We start from the raw sequence: 16,007 nt of genomic DNA on the forward strand, positions 1-16,007 counted from the left end.
TAGCCCTGGGTGAGGGGGATAAAGGTCCTCAGCTGCCACATCTGGCCTGTGGGCTGTAGTTTGAGGACCCCTGCCTTAAGACTTTGGGCTTGGTTTCCAAGGTCCTGGATTCCTGCTGGAAACTACAGTTCTTGATAAATGTTGTTTGAAAATGATTTTGTTTTTTAAATGATCACTTAATTAGTTTCTTGATTTTATTATTATCATTTATCAATTGGGGGATGGCTTGTATTCTTATAAATTTGAGTCAGCATTTATTTATCATAAGAGATCAGGAACCTTGTTTGCTGATATGGGGAAATTGGTAGATAATGCATTTTTTAAATCTTTATTTTTCTTTATAATCCTAAATTTAATTGACTAGAAAGAATTTATATGAAATCTTAGTTAAAATCTATTATCTTAATTGAGTCTTGTGCTGTCTATTTTCCTGAACTGAGTCTTTAAACTAAGTTGACTTCATTTTGGCCAATATTGAATTTGATTTACATATATTTATTTAAAATTTGTGCTATACACTTAAGAAAAGAAGTTACAGAATTTAATTATATGGAAACATGGTTCCTATGCTTCATGGATTTTACAGTTTAGAGAGTGATAAAACATATGCAGAAGTGTATAATAGGATACACAATTGTGTAAAGCGTGGCATCTACAATGTTCATAATATATTTGAACAGGAATTTTAAAAATGTTATTATAAAATAGGAAGGAAAGAATTATAATCTAAAAGAAAGGAAATTATAAGAAGGTGGAAAATGGACTATCAATGTTAAAACATTTCATCACTAATTGCTATTATCTAAGCAGATTTACTTAAGGTGTAATTAATTATAAGTGATTAATACTTTTCTTTTATATGTATTTGAAAAATAGAGTTAATAACTCCACAAGTAAGATTTGTCCCATGATAGCAGGTTATTTCATCAAGGGAAATATATAGGACTGTTTTGATCCACAAGAGGATTTCTCTTAGTGACATAATCCCGAGTGGCAATAGCTACATAGAAATAAGCTGTGGTTGTGTTTGTTTGTTTGTTTGTTTTTAGGGTGGGGGAGGAGTGAAGGGAGGGCAGGAGCAGCAGAGGCAAATGTTTATTTTTAAAATTTATCTACTGGCATTTTTAAAACTTTATTATATAATAGCTATCTGTGAAATGAGAGTGATCTTACTAAATTTCTAGGTTTATGGTTTGGTAGGATTAAAACTTTTATGTACAACATGATTTCTAAATTATCTTGAGGTATCCTTGGCTACTATATCTTCTATTACTGTGTTATTCTCTTTGTTTTTAGAAGAATACTCAAGTTGATATTGTTTGCATTTTATGATATATCTATCTGTTTCATAAATCCAAATAATTTAAAGAGATTATGGATAAGGGCAGGTAGGTGGCCTAGTACATAGAGCATCAACCCTGGAATCATGAGGACCTGAGTTCAAATTTGACTTCATACTTGACACTTATTAGCTGGGCAATCAGTCACATAAACAAAACAAAAAGATTGTGGGATTAATGCAAAAATTGAGAGTATCACATATGTGATTGGCACACATAGAGTTGAGAATTTTGATCTTGATATATAACTGATAGCTTGCATCTAACATTCTCTTTTCCTCTCTTTTCTTCTCCCTTCTCTCTTTCTATCAATTTCTTTTCTTTCCTTACTGTTAATATACAACTACAAAATGTTTTCCCTTGCTTCTGAAAATCCTACAGGATGGACATGTAGAGGTAGCACGTCTGCTTTTGGATAGTGGTGCTCAAGTGAATATGCCTGCAGATTCATTTGAATCTCCACTAACATTAGCAGCTTGTGGTGGACATGTTGAATTGGCAGCTTTACTGATAGAAAGGGGAGCAAATCTCGAGGAAGTTAATGATGAGGGTTATACTCCCCTGATGGAAGCTGCTCGAGAAGGACATGAAGAGATGGTGGCACTCCTGTTAGCACAAGGTAGGAAAATTTACCTCTGTTTCACTCCTCAAGGTGAGAGAAGCATCAAGAGTGTTAAACTGGACCATTTCTTAGTTAACTTCCAGCTTTAAGAACGTAGGCATTTATTGCTAAAATTTATCACATAATTTGTGTTACATCAACACAAGGTATTTGCAACATATTAAAACAAAATATTTGCATTGGTAATAAACTAAATGAATATAACAAGTAAAGAAAGCAGAAGTGAATATCTGGATTTTTTGTAAACATACATTTTAGGTAATTTTGGTAACTAATTTGATTTATCTTTATGGGTACCCTAGGAGCAAATATAAATGCACAAACAGAAGAAACACAAGAGACTGCTCTTACTCTAGCTTGCTGTGGAGGATTTTCTGAAGTAGCTGATTTCCTAATTAAGGCTGGGGCTGATATAGAACTTGGGTGCTCAACACCTTTAATGGAGGCTGCTCAAGAAGGACATCTTGAATTAGTTAAATATTTGCTGGCAGCAGGTATGTGAATCACTTTAACGTGTAAAAAAGGACATTAGATTGCACAGAAAATTTTAAAAATTAATTAGTATTATATCAACAAGATCATAACCCCTTTGTTTTTTTGTTTGTTTGTTTGTTTTTTAATAATAAGTTTTTATTGACAATCCATGCCAGGGTAATTTTTTTACAACATTATCCCTTGCACTCGCTTCTGTTCCGATTTTTTCCCCTCCCTTCCTCCACCCTCTCCCCTAGATGGCAAGCAGTCTCCTATATATGTTAAATATGTTGCAGTATATCTTAGATACAATATATGTTTGCAGAACTGAACAGTTCTCTTGTTGCACAGGGAGAATTGGATTCAGAAGGTAAAAATAACCCGGGAAGAAAAACAAAAATGCAAATAGTTTACATTCATTTCCCAATGTTCTTTCTTTGGGTGTAGCTGCTTCTGTCCATCATTTATCAATTGAAATGGAGTTAGGTCTCTCTGTCAAAGAAATACACTTCCATCAGAATACATCCTTATACAGTATCGTTGTTGCCCCTTTGTAACAAAGTAGATGATCTTTGAGAGTCGTTGAGATCAAATAATTTATAGTAAACTTACCTGATGTAATCCTTTGAAAATGAACCTATTGCCCCTTACCAGTCCCATGATGTAAGCTTTTGTAGCTTGGTTTATTATCTACTGGAGCTTGTTTACCATAGGCAGAACTTTTGAGAAGCAAGGGTTATCCCATGCCAAATGAACTATCACAATAGGAGAACTTAAATATGGAACATTTTAAAAGAATTGTAAGACTTCTTATGAAGTTTTTTTTGTTGGTTTTTTTTTAACCATAAAGTACTATATGAACACTGAGCTATTTATGACTTATATTCAAAAAGTATTTCATGTTGAATATATTCTTTCTATTCTGTGGTTATTGATCTCCAATTCAGGAATAATAGCTACTGCCATTACCAAGTCCATTCTACAGATAAGTATGATCTTAGGATTCTCTTAATTCTGTTTATTCTCTAGTTATGTGTTAAGACTTATAGCATAGGAGCAGCTTATTAATGTGCATTTTCCTCCCTCTTTAGCTGGAGATACATAAAAATCAAATGTAATTTATGGACTATTTTTCAATAATAACCACTTATTTCCCTCACTTTTCAGATTGATAATATGAAGTAGCATAGACATATTTTGAACACATGCACATTATATTTTGGTTTTTATAGTAGCAGGGTAATATTAGGGAGAAATTATCTACATGTACTTTAATTGAACTATGAGAAATGATATAGATAAATCAGAATAACGCAAAGTGTCTTCTGTAAATTCTAGCAAGATGTGCCCATAAAATTTTTATAAATCAAGAAAATAAAAATTATTATTAATCTAATAAGCTTTTTATAAAATGTTATTATAATTTTGGTGATAGCTTTAACTGGTACAGTCTAGCCACAAGTTTTTTTATTGGTTTGTTTTTGCTTTGAATTATTAATTGAAATTATTTAAACTGGAAAAAGTTGGTATTTTGGATTATGCTTCAGGTTTTGAGCTAATGCTCAAACCATGAAAGTTTACATTATTAAAATATCTTCCCTTTGTCAGGTGATCATAAACTGTCTGAAGCTATTGATCCTGTTTATATATGCGGTTTCATTGGATTATTTGACTTCTTTTCCCACTATATTTATTAGACTGTGAGAAGAATGTTTAGTTTAAGTGGTGTTAAGCCATTTTTCCTATTGCCATCTTCTTGTCTGCTTATCTTAAGCTTAATTTTTCTTATCAATATCCTTCACAGTTATTTATACTTATCTGTTTTGCAGCATTTGAGAATATTGTCCTTAATCATCATGTAGCAGAGTACATAAGATTTGTTTTATTATATCACTTAAATGATTTTTTTAATAAGGAAAATAAGCATAATTTGTAAATACTATGTACTTCTTTAATTTTACCAGATTTAGGAATTAAATGGTTAAAATACTTGTCCTTTGTCATCTAGGGGCTAATGTTCATGCCACAACAGCAACAGGAGATACAGCTCTGACCTATGCTTGTGAAAATGGGCATACTGATGTCGCAGATGTGCTGCTTCAAGCAGGGGCTGACTTAGTAAGATAAAATTACTTTTTGAATGTTTTTAATATGGAAGTGAATATATTTGCATTTTCCTTTTTCAGAAATAGTACTGAAATTCTGGCTTATATGGTTTACATAAGTTGTCAGACAACTTTTCTGTCATGCACGTGCTAAATAGATGTGTCAAAGTGTATATTATTGAAGGACGAAGGACCTTAGTTATTTACATTACTAAGTTTCTGTTGTTCCTTCATGACTTTTCCAGCTCCTCTCAGAGCATACCACAGATAAGTTGATATGTATAGCAATAGCCTTACAAATACCTTTGGATGATGGATTACTTTTATTTTCAGATTCCAGAAAATTAAGTTTTAAATTGCTTTATTCTCTCTGGAAACAATATGAAAACATTGCCACTCTTAACAAGCATTATTATTATTTATAGCTTCATCTTCCAAATTAGAATTAAAATAATTTTTACTTATTCCATTCCACTTTGAGAAAATAAACTTTATGATCATCCTTTAAATTTGTCAAGTGTTGTGTAGTATTTCTTCCAAATTCCAGTTCTCCATGTTTCTATGTAAAAGACCACTGAGGTGTACATAAAGAGTTGACATTCAATTCTTATAACGAATTCTCAGAAACTTTGGGGAAAATATCTTTGATGTATTAATTATATACAACTAGATTTTTAGGAATTCATCTGAAAAACAAAGGTAGCTTGAGTAATTACTATTCTGTAACATTTGTTTTCAAAATAGTATACCACCAAAAAAAAAAAAAAAAAAAAAGGGATTCTGACAATAAAACTGTTTCCAATAAAAGTTAAAGGATTTAAAAAGTACTTAGCATTCATTAATGTCCATAGAGACCTTATTTTATAAATTAAAACCTGTAGGAAACTCTCGTTTAAATCAGAACAGAACTGCAAGTGATACTTTGTTCTATTTTTTTTTTTTTCAGTTTCCTTATCTCTCTCTCTCTTTTTTTTTATTATAGCTTTTTATTTACAAAACATAGGCATGGGTAATTTTTCAACATTGACCCTTGCAAAACCTTCTGTTCCAACTTTTCTCCTCCTTCCTCCCACTCCCTCCCTAGATGACAGATAGTCCAATACATGTTAAATATGTTAAAGTATATATTTAATACGATATATGTATATATACATATATTTATACAGTTATCTTGCTGCACAAGAAAAATAGGATTTAGAAAGAAGATAAAAATAACCTGAGAAGGAAAACAAAAATACAAGAAGACAATAACAGAAGGAGTAGAACTGCTATGTTGCACTCCATACTCATTTCCCATAATTTTTTTCACTGGGTCTCTTCATTACTGAACATTTGGAACTGATTTGGATCATCTCATTTTTGAAGAGAGCCATGTTCATCAGAATTGATCATCATATACTATTATTGTTGAAGTATATAATGATCTCTTGGTTTTGCTCATTTCACTTAGCATCAGTTCATGTAAGTTTCTCCAGGCCTCTCTGAAATCATACTGCTGGTCATTTCTTACAGAAAAATAATATTCCATAACATTCTTGATGATGGTATAAAAAAAGATTTGTTATGGAAGTCAGATTACTTTATCACCTTCCTAACATCTCCCTGTTTGAGATGATTACTTCTATAGTTCATTCAGGAATATGGGAGCAGAAATAATTATCATTTGATGCAAAAGAATTTGGAAAAAGGTCAAAAGATTATAGATACTGCTAATAAAAGTTTAGCTCTTGCCCTCTAAATTTTTCTCCAGAATAACTCAAGCCTTACCTCTCTTATATGGAAGAGTATTATCTCTTTCATGTATGTTCTAAGCCTTTTATTTTTAAAAAATCTCAACAAAGAGGAATTTTAAAGTGTGGCATTGCTTACAAATTTGATTAATTTATGGATAACTCTGAGTTAGTGAAAAACATATTATTTTTCTAAAGACGAAATGTAGTATAGGACAATGTGCTTTGGAGGCTTGATTTTTATTAGCTTTTAATTCAGTATGTGACTCTGGGCAAGTCATTTTATTCTTTTGAGGGTACTTCATCTGTAAAATTGAAGGTGGGGTTGGATCTTAGTTTTCCTTACATTTTTGAAATTCTATTTTAATGTGTACATATTAACTTCAATGAAGTTATAATTTTGACTTTGTATTCCAATGACTAATGAATAAATAAAAGAATAATATTTTTAAAATATTTAGAATTTTGGATAAATCAGAATATTTATAATTAGTTGTTCTTCATGTAGTCAAAGTTGTTTAACTTGAAAATATATTTATGTAAGATGTCCCAAGTCTTAAAATAGTTAAGCTTTTAATGACTTCAGAAATATAAATGTTGCAATACTTGAAAGATTAAATTTTTAAAATATTGATATTATTAATATTTAAAATAATCACCATCTTCTGCTATAATCATTCTAGTTGAGTTTTCAAAATTTATAAAAATCTCCATTTCTGACTTTATATGTGTTTGAAAGGATTACTTTTGCGCAGTCCCTTAGATGAGAAGATCAGATCAAATTGAAAATAAAGTTTTAATGCTATCATGACAGTTTTGATATGACTTTGTAATGAAAAAAAATTAATGGAGATTATGTGACAGTATGAGAAAGTCACGTGTGATGCATTCCTGTTTTGTTAAAAAAATTTTTTGAGCACCCTTGTATTTAAGAAAAGCTTAGATACATTTTAAGAGAGAGATTTGTAACAATTTATAAACAAGATTTGTTTAGTATGTAGTCCTAGCCTTTTGAGGTTGATGAAATGGAAGGCAACTACCTATCCTCCCACAAATATCTTTTGGTTTGGTTCTCAGAATACTGGACTCTGGTTCTAACTTACTAAAAATAATTTATTGTCTTAAAATTATTTTTCTCTTAAATAGGTTATTTAAAAATCTTGGATCATTTCTTTTGTCAGTGAAAAGTATCCCCAGCTCACCTTCAAGAATATTAATAGAATCTATGCTAATTAAATATTACTATTCTCTTTAGTTATACATGATATTGTCTCCTTCATCCCTTAATTTGTTAAAATATAGTTCATAGTATTCATAAGGTTAAAATTAAATTTTTATTCTGGCAATCCAATGACATAGATACAAATTTGTGGTAGTAGATTTTATAGCCTTCTTTATTTTAGAAAATGGATCAGATTTTAGAATATAACTTTTGATATGCTTTTTCTTTTCAAAATTACCTGCAAAGATAATTTTCAACATTCACCTTTGCAAACACTTATGTTCCAAACTTTTCTTCCTTCCTTCTCTTCTTTCCTCCCCTAGACAGCAAGCAATTCACTATATATTGAACTTGTGCAGTTCTTCTGTACATATTTTCACATTAAACATGCTGCACAAGAAAAATCAGATTAGAGGGAGAGGGGGGAAAGCAAGCAGCAAAAAAAAAGGTGAAAATAATATGTTGTGATCCATGTTCAATCCCCATAGTCCTCTCTCTGACTTCAGATAGCTGTCTCCCTCACAAGTCTATTGGAATTTGTCTGAATCTTCTCATTGGCATGCTTTTTCTTCAATACACTATGGTGTTGATATTTTTCCGTAGAAATGATTACTGAAATTCCTGGACTTAATTTTCAAAGAATTTCTTATGACAAACCTGTATAAATCAGATGAGCCATTGATGCTCTTTTTTGGAGGCAGTCTCTTGGGGAAGTATTAGGAAAGCTCTGGATTGCAGAATTGTTTTCCTTTGTGTTAATTTTTTTTTATTTCTAAGAGGAGTGTCCTGTTAACATCTAAAACATTTAGATAATAAGCCAAGCTTTACATGAAATTTACATGAATTTCAGATGTTGCGTATATTATGAATTTTCCTAAAGTCTTACTCAGATTTTGCTATGAAGGTAACTCTAGGATACTCAAAGGTGATGCCTGTAGAATACAAAAGCTAGCAGGTCCTATCTAATTGGCTTTGAGTACTGGCTCAGTAATCAGTTAAATATTTACTGTTGGAAGATCAGCTTAGTTAAGTTCAAAGATGGTCATCACAAGTTTAACAACAGAGTAAGGAGTTTATTTGGCCACATCAGATCTTAAAGACCATCATATAAGTTGCAGATGGGATATACTTTTTGTTGGTTGAACAGTGAATAAACAAAATGATGGATTATTGGGTATTTTGACATTTTTATTACATTTTTAAAGTAAAACAGAAATGATTCCTTATCTAAAATATCTGGGCTAGCTCTCTGGAGGGCCTCAGGATCAATCAGAGTCAAGATCGGTAAAAGTCCTTGGTCTTTAGGAGAAGTGAAGGAGACAGGCAAGCTATCATGAGGTTTGCTGAAGGTTAATTCTGGATTCTGGAGTCCAGAGCCTAAAGTGTCTCTCCTCCTTGTCCTTCAGCCAAGTGATCGAAGGCCTCAAAATCTTCCCTATGATTATCTCACCACCACACATTGAGCAAGCACCAAGGGTGAGGGAAGCCATCACATTACCATCTCATCTTACTATATGTATATAAAACCATTATCTCATATCAAATAGGTAATTAGCCTTGAGTGCTCTGCTGTCTCAGATTCAAGAACCTTTTCAGAGTTTCAGCCCTCTACATCTCTCGCTTTCTTTTGTTTTAGAACACAGGTGGTCATGCCCACCCTGACTTGTCAGGGAGGTGAGAACCCTAAAAAGGAGGTGATCACCCCTCCCCCTCAACTTCTCAGGAAGGGAGGTGAAAACACTAAAGAGGAGAGGATCACATTCTCCCTGTCTTCTCAGGAAGAGAGATGAAAAACATCAAAGTGAAGTGGGGAGTCAAACTAGATATTGTTAGCGGGTTTCTGGGCTGAAGGGTTTTACTAGAAACAAATATACATAAATCTATCAGCATATGAGAGGTATTACACAAGGACATAGCAATACAGCACAGGTTAGTAGTGATGACTCTCCCCACAGCCAGTGCAGGCTCAGTGTCATGTAACAAACATGCATTGTACATGCAAGTAATGATATAACAAACAATATTAATCAACATGGTATTGTAAAAGATTTCCAGAAGTCCTAGAAAGAGGGTATGTAAATAACAATCACACCTACACCTCCTTCAGCAGCCCAAGAGATGGTCTAAAACCAATCTATTGTTCATTACTTTATGTGTCAGGGAAACCAATGATCCCTGCAAGTTTTTGAAGTCCTGCAATATTCTTATCATGTCTTGGGGACTCCAATGATTCCTGAGGGTTTTCAAGTCCTACAACAATATTATGATGTCTCAAGGGAGTCCAGTGATTCTTGAAGTCCTGCATTAGTCTCATGAACAATTTTTAATGTCCATGAGTCAATTGCCAAAACTGTCATGCTCTTTCAGTGGTGGGCACTATCAGTGATAGAACCACCCAATGTTTCTTGGGTCTTCTCCTTCGTTTCAAGGGTCTGCTCCATCTCTCTCCGATGGATAAGGCTAATAAAGCTTGTTGGCACCCAATCTGATTTCTTCTCTATCTGTAGAGATACAAGCAAACCTTCTCCCCCAAACAATTAACCTATCTAGTCTCTTCCATTCACCACTTTCTGGATCTCTCCACATCACCTGGTGATTATCTAAAGATAGTGGAGCTGCTCACACTGGACACTGCCCTTCCAGTGGGTTATAAAACCTGTCTGCCAGAGCCAGTGCATCTTTGTCAAAAAAATCAAGAAGTTAATAGTATAACGAGCTAAATTTAGAAGTTCTCTAGGGTTACCTGTGGCTGCCCCTTTCTTTTGTTTTTGGAGGAGTGTCTTGATGTCTCTGTTTCTCCTCTCTATTGCCTTTCCTTGAGGATTAAAAAATGTGTCAGTGGTATGTAAAATCTGAAACTGTGCACAAAAGTTTGCAAAATGTTTAGAAGTATATATAGCAGGTCCATTATCTGTTTTTATTGCTTGTGGGACACCTATAATTGCAAAAACTTTTATAAGGAATTCAGTGAACACTTGGGCCATCTCTTTTGCTGCAGTATTGCAAAAGTAAATCCTGAAAAGGTATCTACTACAACATGGATAAAAGACAAATGACCAAAAGATTTATAATCGGTCATATCTATTTGCTAAATTTCAATGGGTCTCAAACTACAAGAGTTCTTCCCTGAAAGGGAACATAGAAGTGTGGAAAGGAAGGCAAACTTGTACAGGTTTTTACTATGCTCCTAGCTTCCTCTTTTGTCATCCCAAATTGCAAATGTAAAGCTCAAGCAGTCTGATGATATTTAGAATGAGATTCTTGGGCTGCCTGAAATAAAGGAGTTTTGGCTAACATGGTTAGGCTATCTGCCTTTGAATTACCATCAAAAATAGGACCTGGTAGTCCACTATGGGAGTGGACATGCAAGATATAAATCTTATCTGGATGCTTTCTCACTTGCTCTTGAAGTTCCTTAAAGAGCTGATATATATTAGAAGCTGCAAATTTTATTTGGGCTGTGGCAATTCTTTGTACCATACCTTCTGAATAGGTCAAATCAGATATTATATTTACATTTCCTGGATAATAAGTAAAGCTAAAATGGTTGCATGCAATTCATTCTGCTGAGTGGACTGAAAAGGAGTTCTGACTACTCTTTATAGTTAAGTCACAAGCGTATACAGCACAAAGGTTATTTTTGGATGCATCTGTAAAGATAGTTCGCCCTCTAAGAGAAATCTTAGAAGCCTTTTCTTCAAGAATTCATCACCAATTATTTAATAGTCGCATTATCTTTAATGGAGACCTGTGTGTAAAATTTGGAACTATGGCCAATAAAATTTGCTACTCTGGGATGGTTTCACAGCATAACATTAATTTGTGCATTGGTATAAAGGGTGTATATCTTGTCAGGTCTTATCCCAGATAATTGTACTACTCACTTAAGGCCTTTAATAAAATTCCAGCCAGAAGCACTGGGTAAGGAGTAAGACTTTGTTCTGATTATGCTGGGAGGTTCACCCACTTGATCACACTGTCTCCTTGATGGACTGCTGGGGGTGCCTCTTTTGTGGCAAAAACTGATATTTCCAAGGGTTTTTGAGTAACTCTTTCAACCACATTGGATAAAGCCAGTTCAACTTCTCTCAAAGCTTCTTGAGCTTCTTTTGTAAGCTGGTGTGGTGAGTTTAAAGCACTCTCTTTCCTTAAAATGTCATATAATGTTTGCAGTTGATAGGTAATCAAGCTTAACACTGGACGTATCCATTGGATATCTCCTATCAATTTCTGAAAGTCATTTAAGGTGTTTCGCTTCTCTGTTCTTAAGGAAAGTTTTTGTACTATAAGCACCTTAGGATATACTTCATATCCTAAATATTGAAAAGGAGCATGTCTTTTAATTTTTTCTGGAGCTATATGTGATTGGTAGTTCCTTAGTGTTTCTATGGTCTTTTGTAGACATGCTTCTAACATTTGTTCCTCAAATGCATATCCCAATATATCATCCATATAAAGTATTCGCATTACTTTTGGAAATGCTTTTCTTACTGGAATAAGAGCAACAACAACATACATTTGGCACATAGTAAGGCTATTTTTCATTCCCTGTGGCAAAACTGTCCATATCTTTTATAAGGCTCAGCTAAGTTAACTCTGGGCACTGAAAAGGCAAATCTTTTCATATTCTCCTTATTCAGAGGAATAGAATAGAAACAATCCTTAATGTCTATAACCCAAAGGGGCCATTTTCTAGGCAATTGAGTAGGAGATGGAAGTCCAGGCTGAAGAGTTCCCATAGTTTCTATCTGTTCATTTACTTTTCTTAAGTCAACATCCTCCATTTTCCAGATTTCTTTTTTTTTTTTTTTTTTAAACAACAAATACAGGAGAATTCCAAGGACTTAGAGAAAGTTGTAAGTGTCTTTGGTCAAGTTGCTCCTATACAATATCTAATAAGGCCAGAATTTTTTTCACTAACAAGGGCCACTGTTCTCCCCACAGTGATGTATCAGTTTTCCATTGAATGGGAACAGGTGAGAATGCAGGCAGGCATTCAACAGCAGCCCTGCCTAAAAAAACCAAAGTACTCATTTGTAATCCTAATTGTTGTAAGATGTCTCTTCCCCACAGATTAATGGGAATCTTTTCAATTACAAAAGGAGTAAAAAAAAAACTCCTGTTTCACCTTCAGATGTCCATCTCAAAGGAGTAGCACTAACTTCAGCTGCTATTGATCCTCCTATGCCAGACATGTAGGTGCCTGCCTTAATCTTTGGCTAGTGACTGGGCCAGCTGGCACCTTTAATGACTGTATGATCTGCACCTGTGTCTACCAATCCTTCCAATGGTACGTTATTTACATAGATAGTGAGCATAGGTTGGTCAGCTATAACAGCTGCAGTCCAGCATATTCCTGGATTCTGTTGTTGGGAGTCAAAATCTGGGCAAATATCACCAGGTTGCCTATTAGGAGTCTGTGTCAGTAAATCTGATGCTACTACTTCCCCTGGTGGATAAGTCACACATTGTCTACCTGTATTAGTGATTGGAATTTTATCTACACATTCCCTAGTTTCCCACATCAGTGTACATCTGGACACTGTAAGTACTCTCAGGAGGTAAAATAGTCAAGCCTACTGTGCCTGGAGGCAAGGGATCCATATGTTTGGAGAGGAACAGACCACCTCTTCAGGTTGTATCTCAGTAGTCCCAGCTGCATACAACTCTATTTTCCCCAATTGTAATCCCTTTCTCCCATCAGGTTGCTTCTTGCTGATTGGTCATGTCTGAGTACTGACTTCTAGAAACTCTCTGAGTGTAACCTCGGCTGCCATCATGTCCCAAGTGTTTTTTGCTTTGGGCACTGGGGCTGGGCCCTCATCCTATTTCCCTGAATTGGTCTACATTATGATGCCCAATGGAAGCCTCTGTTGCATTTTAGACATGGGGTATGGAGTCTTGTTCTCCCACCCTGATTTCTCACTCTGTCTCTATGCCAACATTGAGCTTTCAGGTGCCCTACTTTATCACATTGAAAGCATTGACAAGTCTCTCTGGAAGTCCCTTGCTAAAAGGTACCCTGTCTTCCCATGTTCGGATCTTGGGAAGTGTACATCATAGCCTGGCTATAAAAGGTATTTGTGGCCATTGTGGCACAGCATCTTATGATGTCCTCTAAAGTAGATCCTTGGATAGTCCTGGTATAATTCTTCTACATACCTCATTAGTATTTTCTTTAGCAAGTTGTCTTATCATAATTTCTGTTGCTGTATTTTCACCAATAGTTCTTATGAGAGATGTCTGTAGACATCCCACAAAATCAGCAAAGGGTTCATTTGAACCTTGCTCTATTTTCGTGAAGGCTTCCCCTCTATCTTATCTTCCTGGGAGGGTGCCCCATGCTTTGATTGCCACAGCAGCTATTTGCTCATATGCTGCTATATAGGGTAATTAATCTGTGCTAAAGTGTCTGCATAACGACCTGTACCTATTAGTTGGTCTCTGGTGATTGGTATATTAACTCCAGGTTGCCTCTTTCGTTGGGCTTGTAGCCTACAGAGTTCACTATACTCAGAAAACCACATCAAGTTTTGTCCAGGTTCTAAGCATGCCCTTGCTATATAGATTTCTAGTTACTAGGAGTTAAAATTTCATAAGCCAAATTCTCTAATACCATCTTAACATAAGATGATGTAGACCATAAAGAGTGCAAACATTTTTCAGATCTTTGATAATTTCTAGATTAAAAGGAATGTATCTTCTTTTTTCTTAACCTGAAGAGGAGTTAAGCTCTTTAATAACAGGATAAGTTTCTATTGTCAAATCTTCTGCCCTTCCTCTTTTGCTTTAAGTAGTGCCTTTTGCAAATTGAGTCATAGAGGGGGTGCTGGGGGGGGTGAGATGTTGGTGGTATTACTGCCCTTTCCACTCCTCCTCTCCCCCTCCTCCTCCCTCCACTCAGGAAGGTGAAATTGATGGGGTAGGGTCAAAAGTCTACTTGGGTGTAGGTGGAGGTGAAGCTGGGGATGAACCTGGGCTATGAGAGTGAGACTCGCTTCATCCTTAAATTCACTTAAGTCCCCATGCCTTTTGGCTATTTTCTCAGTATCTTTCCCCTTCTCTTCCTCTTTCTCCTCATGCTTCCTTGTCTGGCTGTTCTCCTTAAAACTTTTCTTTTTTTTTTAGAACTTGTGGGATTCTTTAAGGGCAATTGTATTATGTTGTATATATAGAATGTTTCCTTAGAAATTGAATCAGGACCATTATCATTGTAATATTAAATTAGTTGCTCTCCTTCTAGTTTCCATTTATCTAACTCTATTTCATCTTCCTTGGAAAACCAAGGAGACATGCATTCTAATGTTTCTAAGAGTCCACCAATCTGCTCCCAAATTACAAGCAAACCTCGCCTCTTTATTAACCTAAGTATGCTTTCTATACACCTCCCTCGGGATGGGGATGAGGGGATTGGGATGGGGTGGTGGTAGGGGGTGGGGGGAAGGCTCTTTTCCTAGTATCTGCCCCATTTCAGCTAGAAAAGGAAAGTTACTAGTTTAGTCCTCAACAAAGTTTCCTGCTTGTCTATTTTAATACTCACCCTGTTTCTTGGTCATAAGGACTTCTTCACTGTAATTATGATCAAGCTTTGTGCAGGTCCTTATCCACATTGGCGCCAATATATAATATCTAGGATAGCTCTCTGGAGGGCCTCAGGATCAGTCCCAGTTCTTGCTTTAGAAGAAGAGAAGTGAAGGAGGCAGGCAAGCTGCCACGAGGCTTGCCAGAGATCAATTCTGGACTCTGGAGTCCAGAGCTTGAAGTCTCTCTCTTCTTCCTTTAGCCAAGTGACACTGACCTCTCTCCCTCAGCCCTCCAATCCTTGCCTATAATTACCTCACCACCACTCATTCAGCAAGCACCAATGGTGAGGAGAGCCATCACATCACCATCTCATAAATATCTCTATCTAAATATCCATTATCTCATATCGAATAGGTAATTAGCCTTAAGTGTTCTGCTGTCTCGGACTCAAGTATACCTTTTCAGAGTTTCAACCCTCTACACTTATCCAACTATGATTTGCTTTGTTGATATTATTTCTAATTTGCATAAATAAATTGGGCTTATTAAATTGCCTACTAAGATAAAATTGAGACATTTTATGGTATTTAATTCTAGATGATCCAGTACACATAATTTAGAGTTGGCTTTTAAAAAGGAAATTGGCAGTTTTCTCATCCATTCTAGTAAGACATGATGATTGTCTTAAACTTAAAATAGCTGTTTACCAGAATTTATTTAATTTTTTTAAATTTCAAGTAGACAAATCTGAAACTTTTGACATAGTTCAAAATACTGGTAATTGGTCTGTCGTATAGATTGTGTTTTTTAAAAGTAATAGTAAGTTTAATGATTAGTAAAAGAAAAAAAAGCCTGTCAGAACAGAATAATAAGTATCTTTTATTGTGTTACGTCTATTATAATGGCATCTATTATAATGATACTAAATTATACTCTAATGGAAAAAAAGTCAGTATTTGAAAAATGCTATTTGCAATTGCTGAAGACTTT

At 34.8% G+C, this 16,007-nt stretch overlaps 1 protein-coding gene across 6 annotated transcripts in view; it reads left to right on the forward strand.

Moving 5' to 3' along the window:
- The window catches only part of ANKHD1 (ankyrin repeat and KH domain containing 1), a 137,176-nt gene that overhangs the window by 55,971 nt on the left and 65,198 nt on the right, over positions 1 to 16,007 (forward strand). For 5 of the 6 annotated variants that reach the window (XM_051978551.1, XM_051978546.1, XM_051978549.1 and 2 more), the window contains exons 8-10: positions 1,722 to 1,959; positions 2,265 to 2,456; positions 4,445 to 4,554. In XM_051978551.1, the coding sequence (XP_051834511.1) occupies positions 1,722 to 1,959; positions 2,265 to 2,456; positions 4,445 to 4,554 (540 nt within the window). The remainder of the gene's footprint in view (positions 1 to 1,721; positions 1,960 to 2,264; positions 2,457 to 4,444; positions 4,555 to 16,007) is intronic. The other variant, XM_051978552.1, reaches the window with a different exon arrangement.

This window comes from Antechinus flavipes, chromosome 2 (genome assembly GCF_016432865.1).
Source record: "Antechinus flavipes isolate AdamAnt ecotype Samford, QLD, Australia chromosome 2, AdamAnt_v2, whole genome shotgun sequence".
In the NCBI taxonomy this organism is placed as follows: domain Eukaryota; kingdom Metazoa; phylum Chordata; class Mammalia; order Dasyuromorphia; family Dasyuridae; genus Antechinus; species Antechinus flavipes.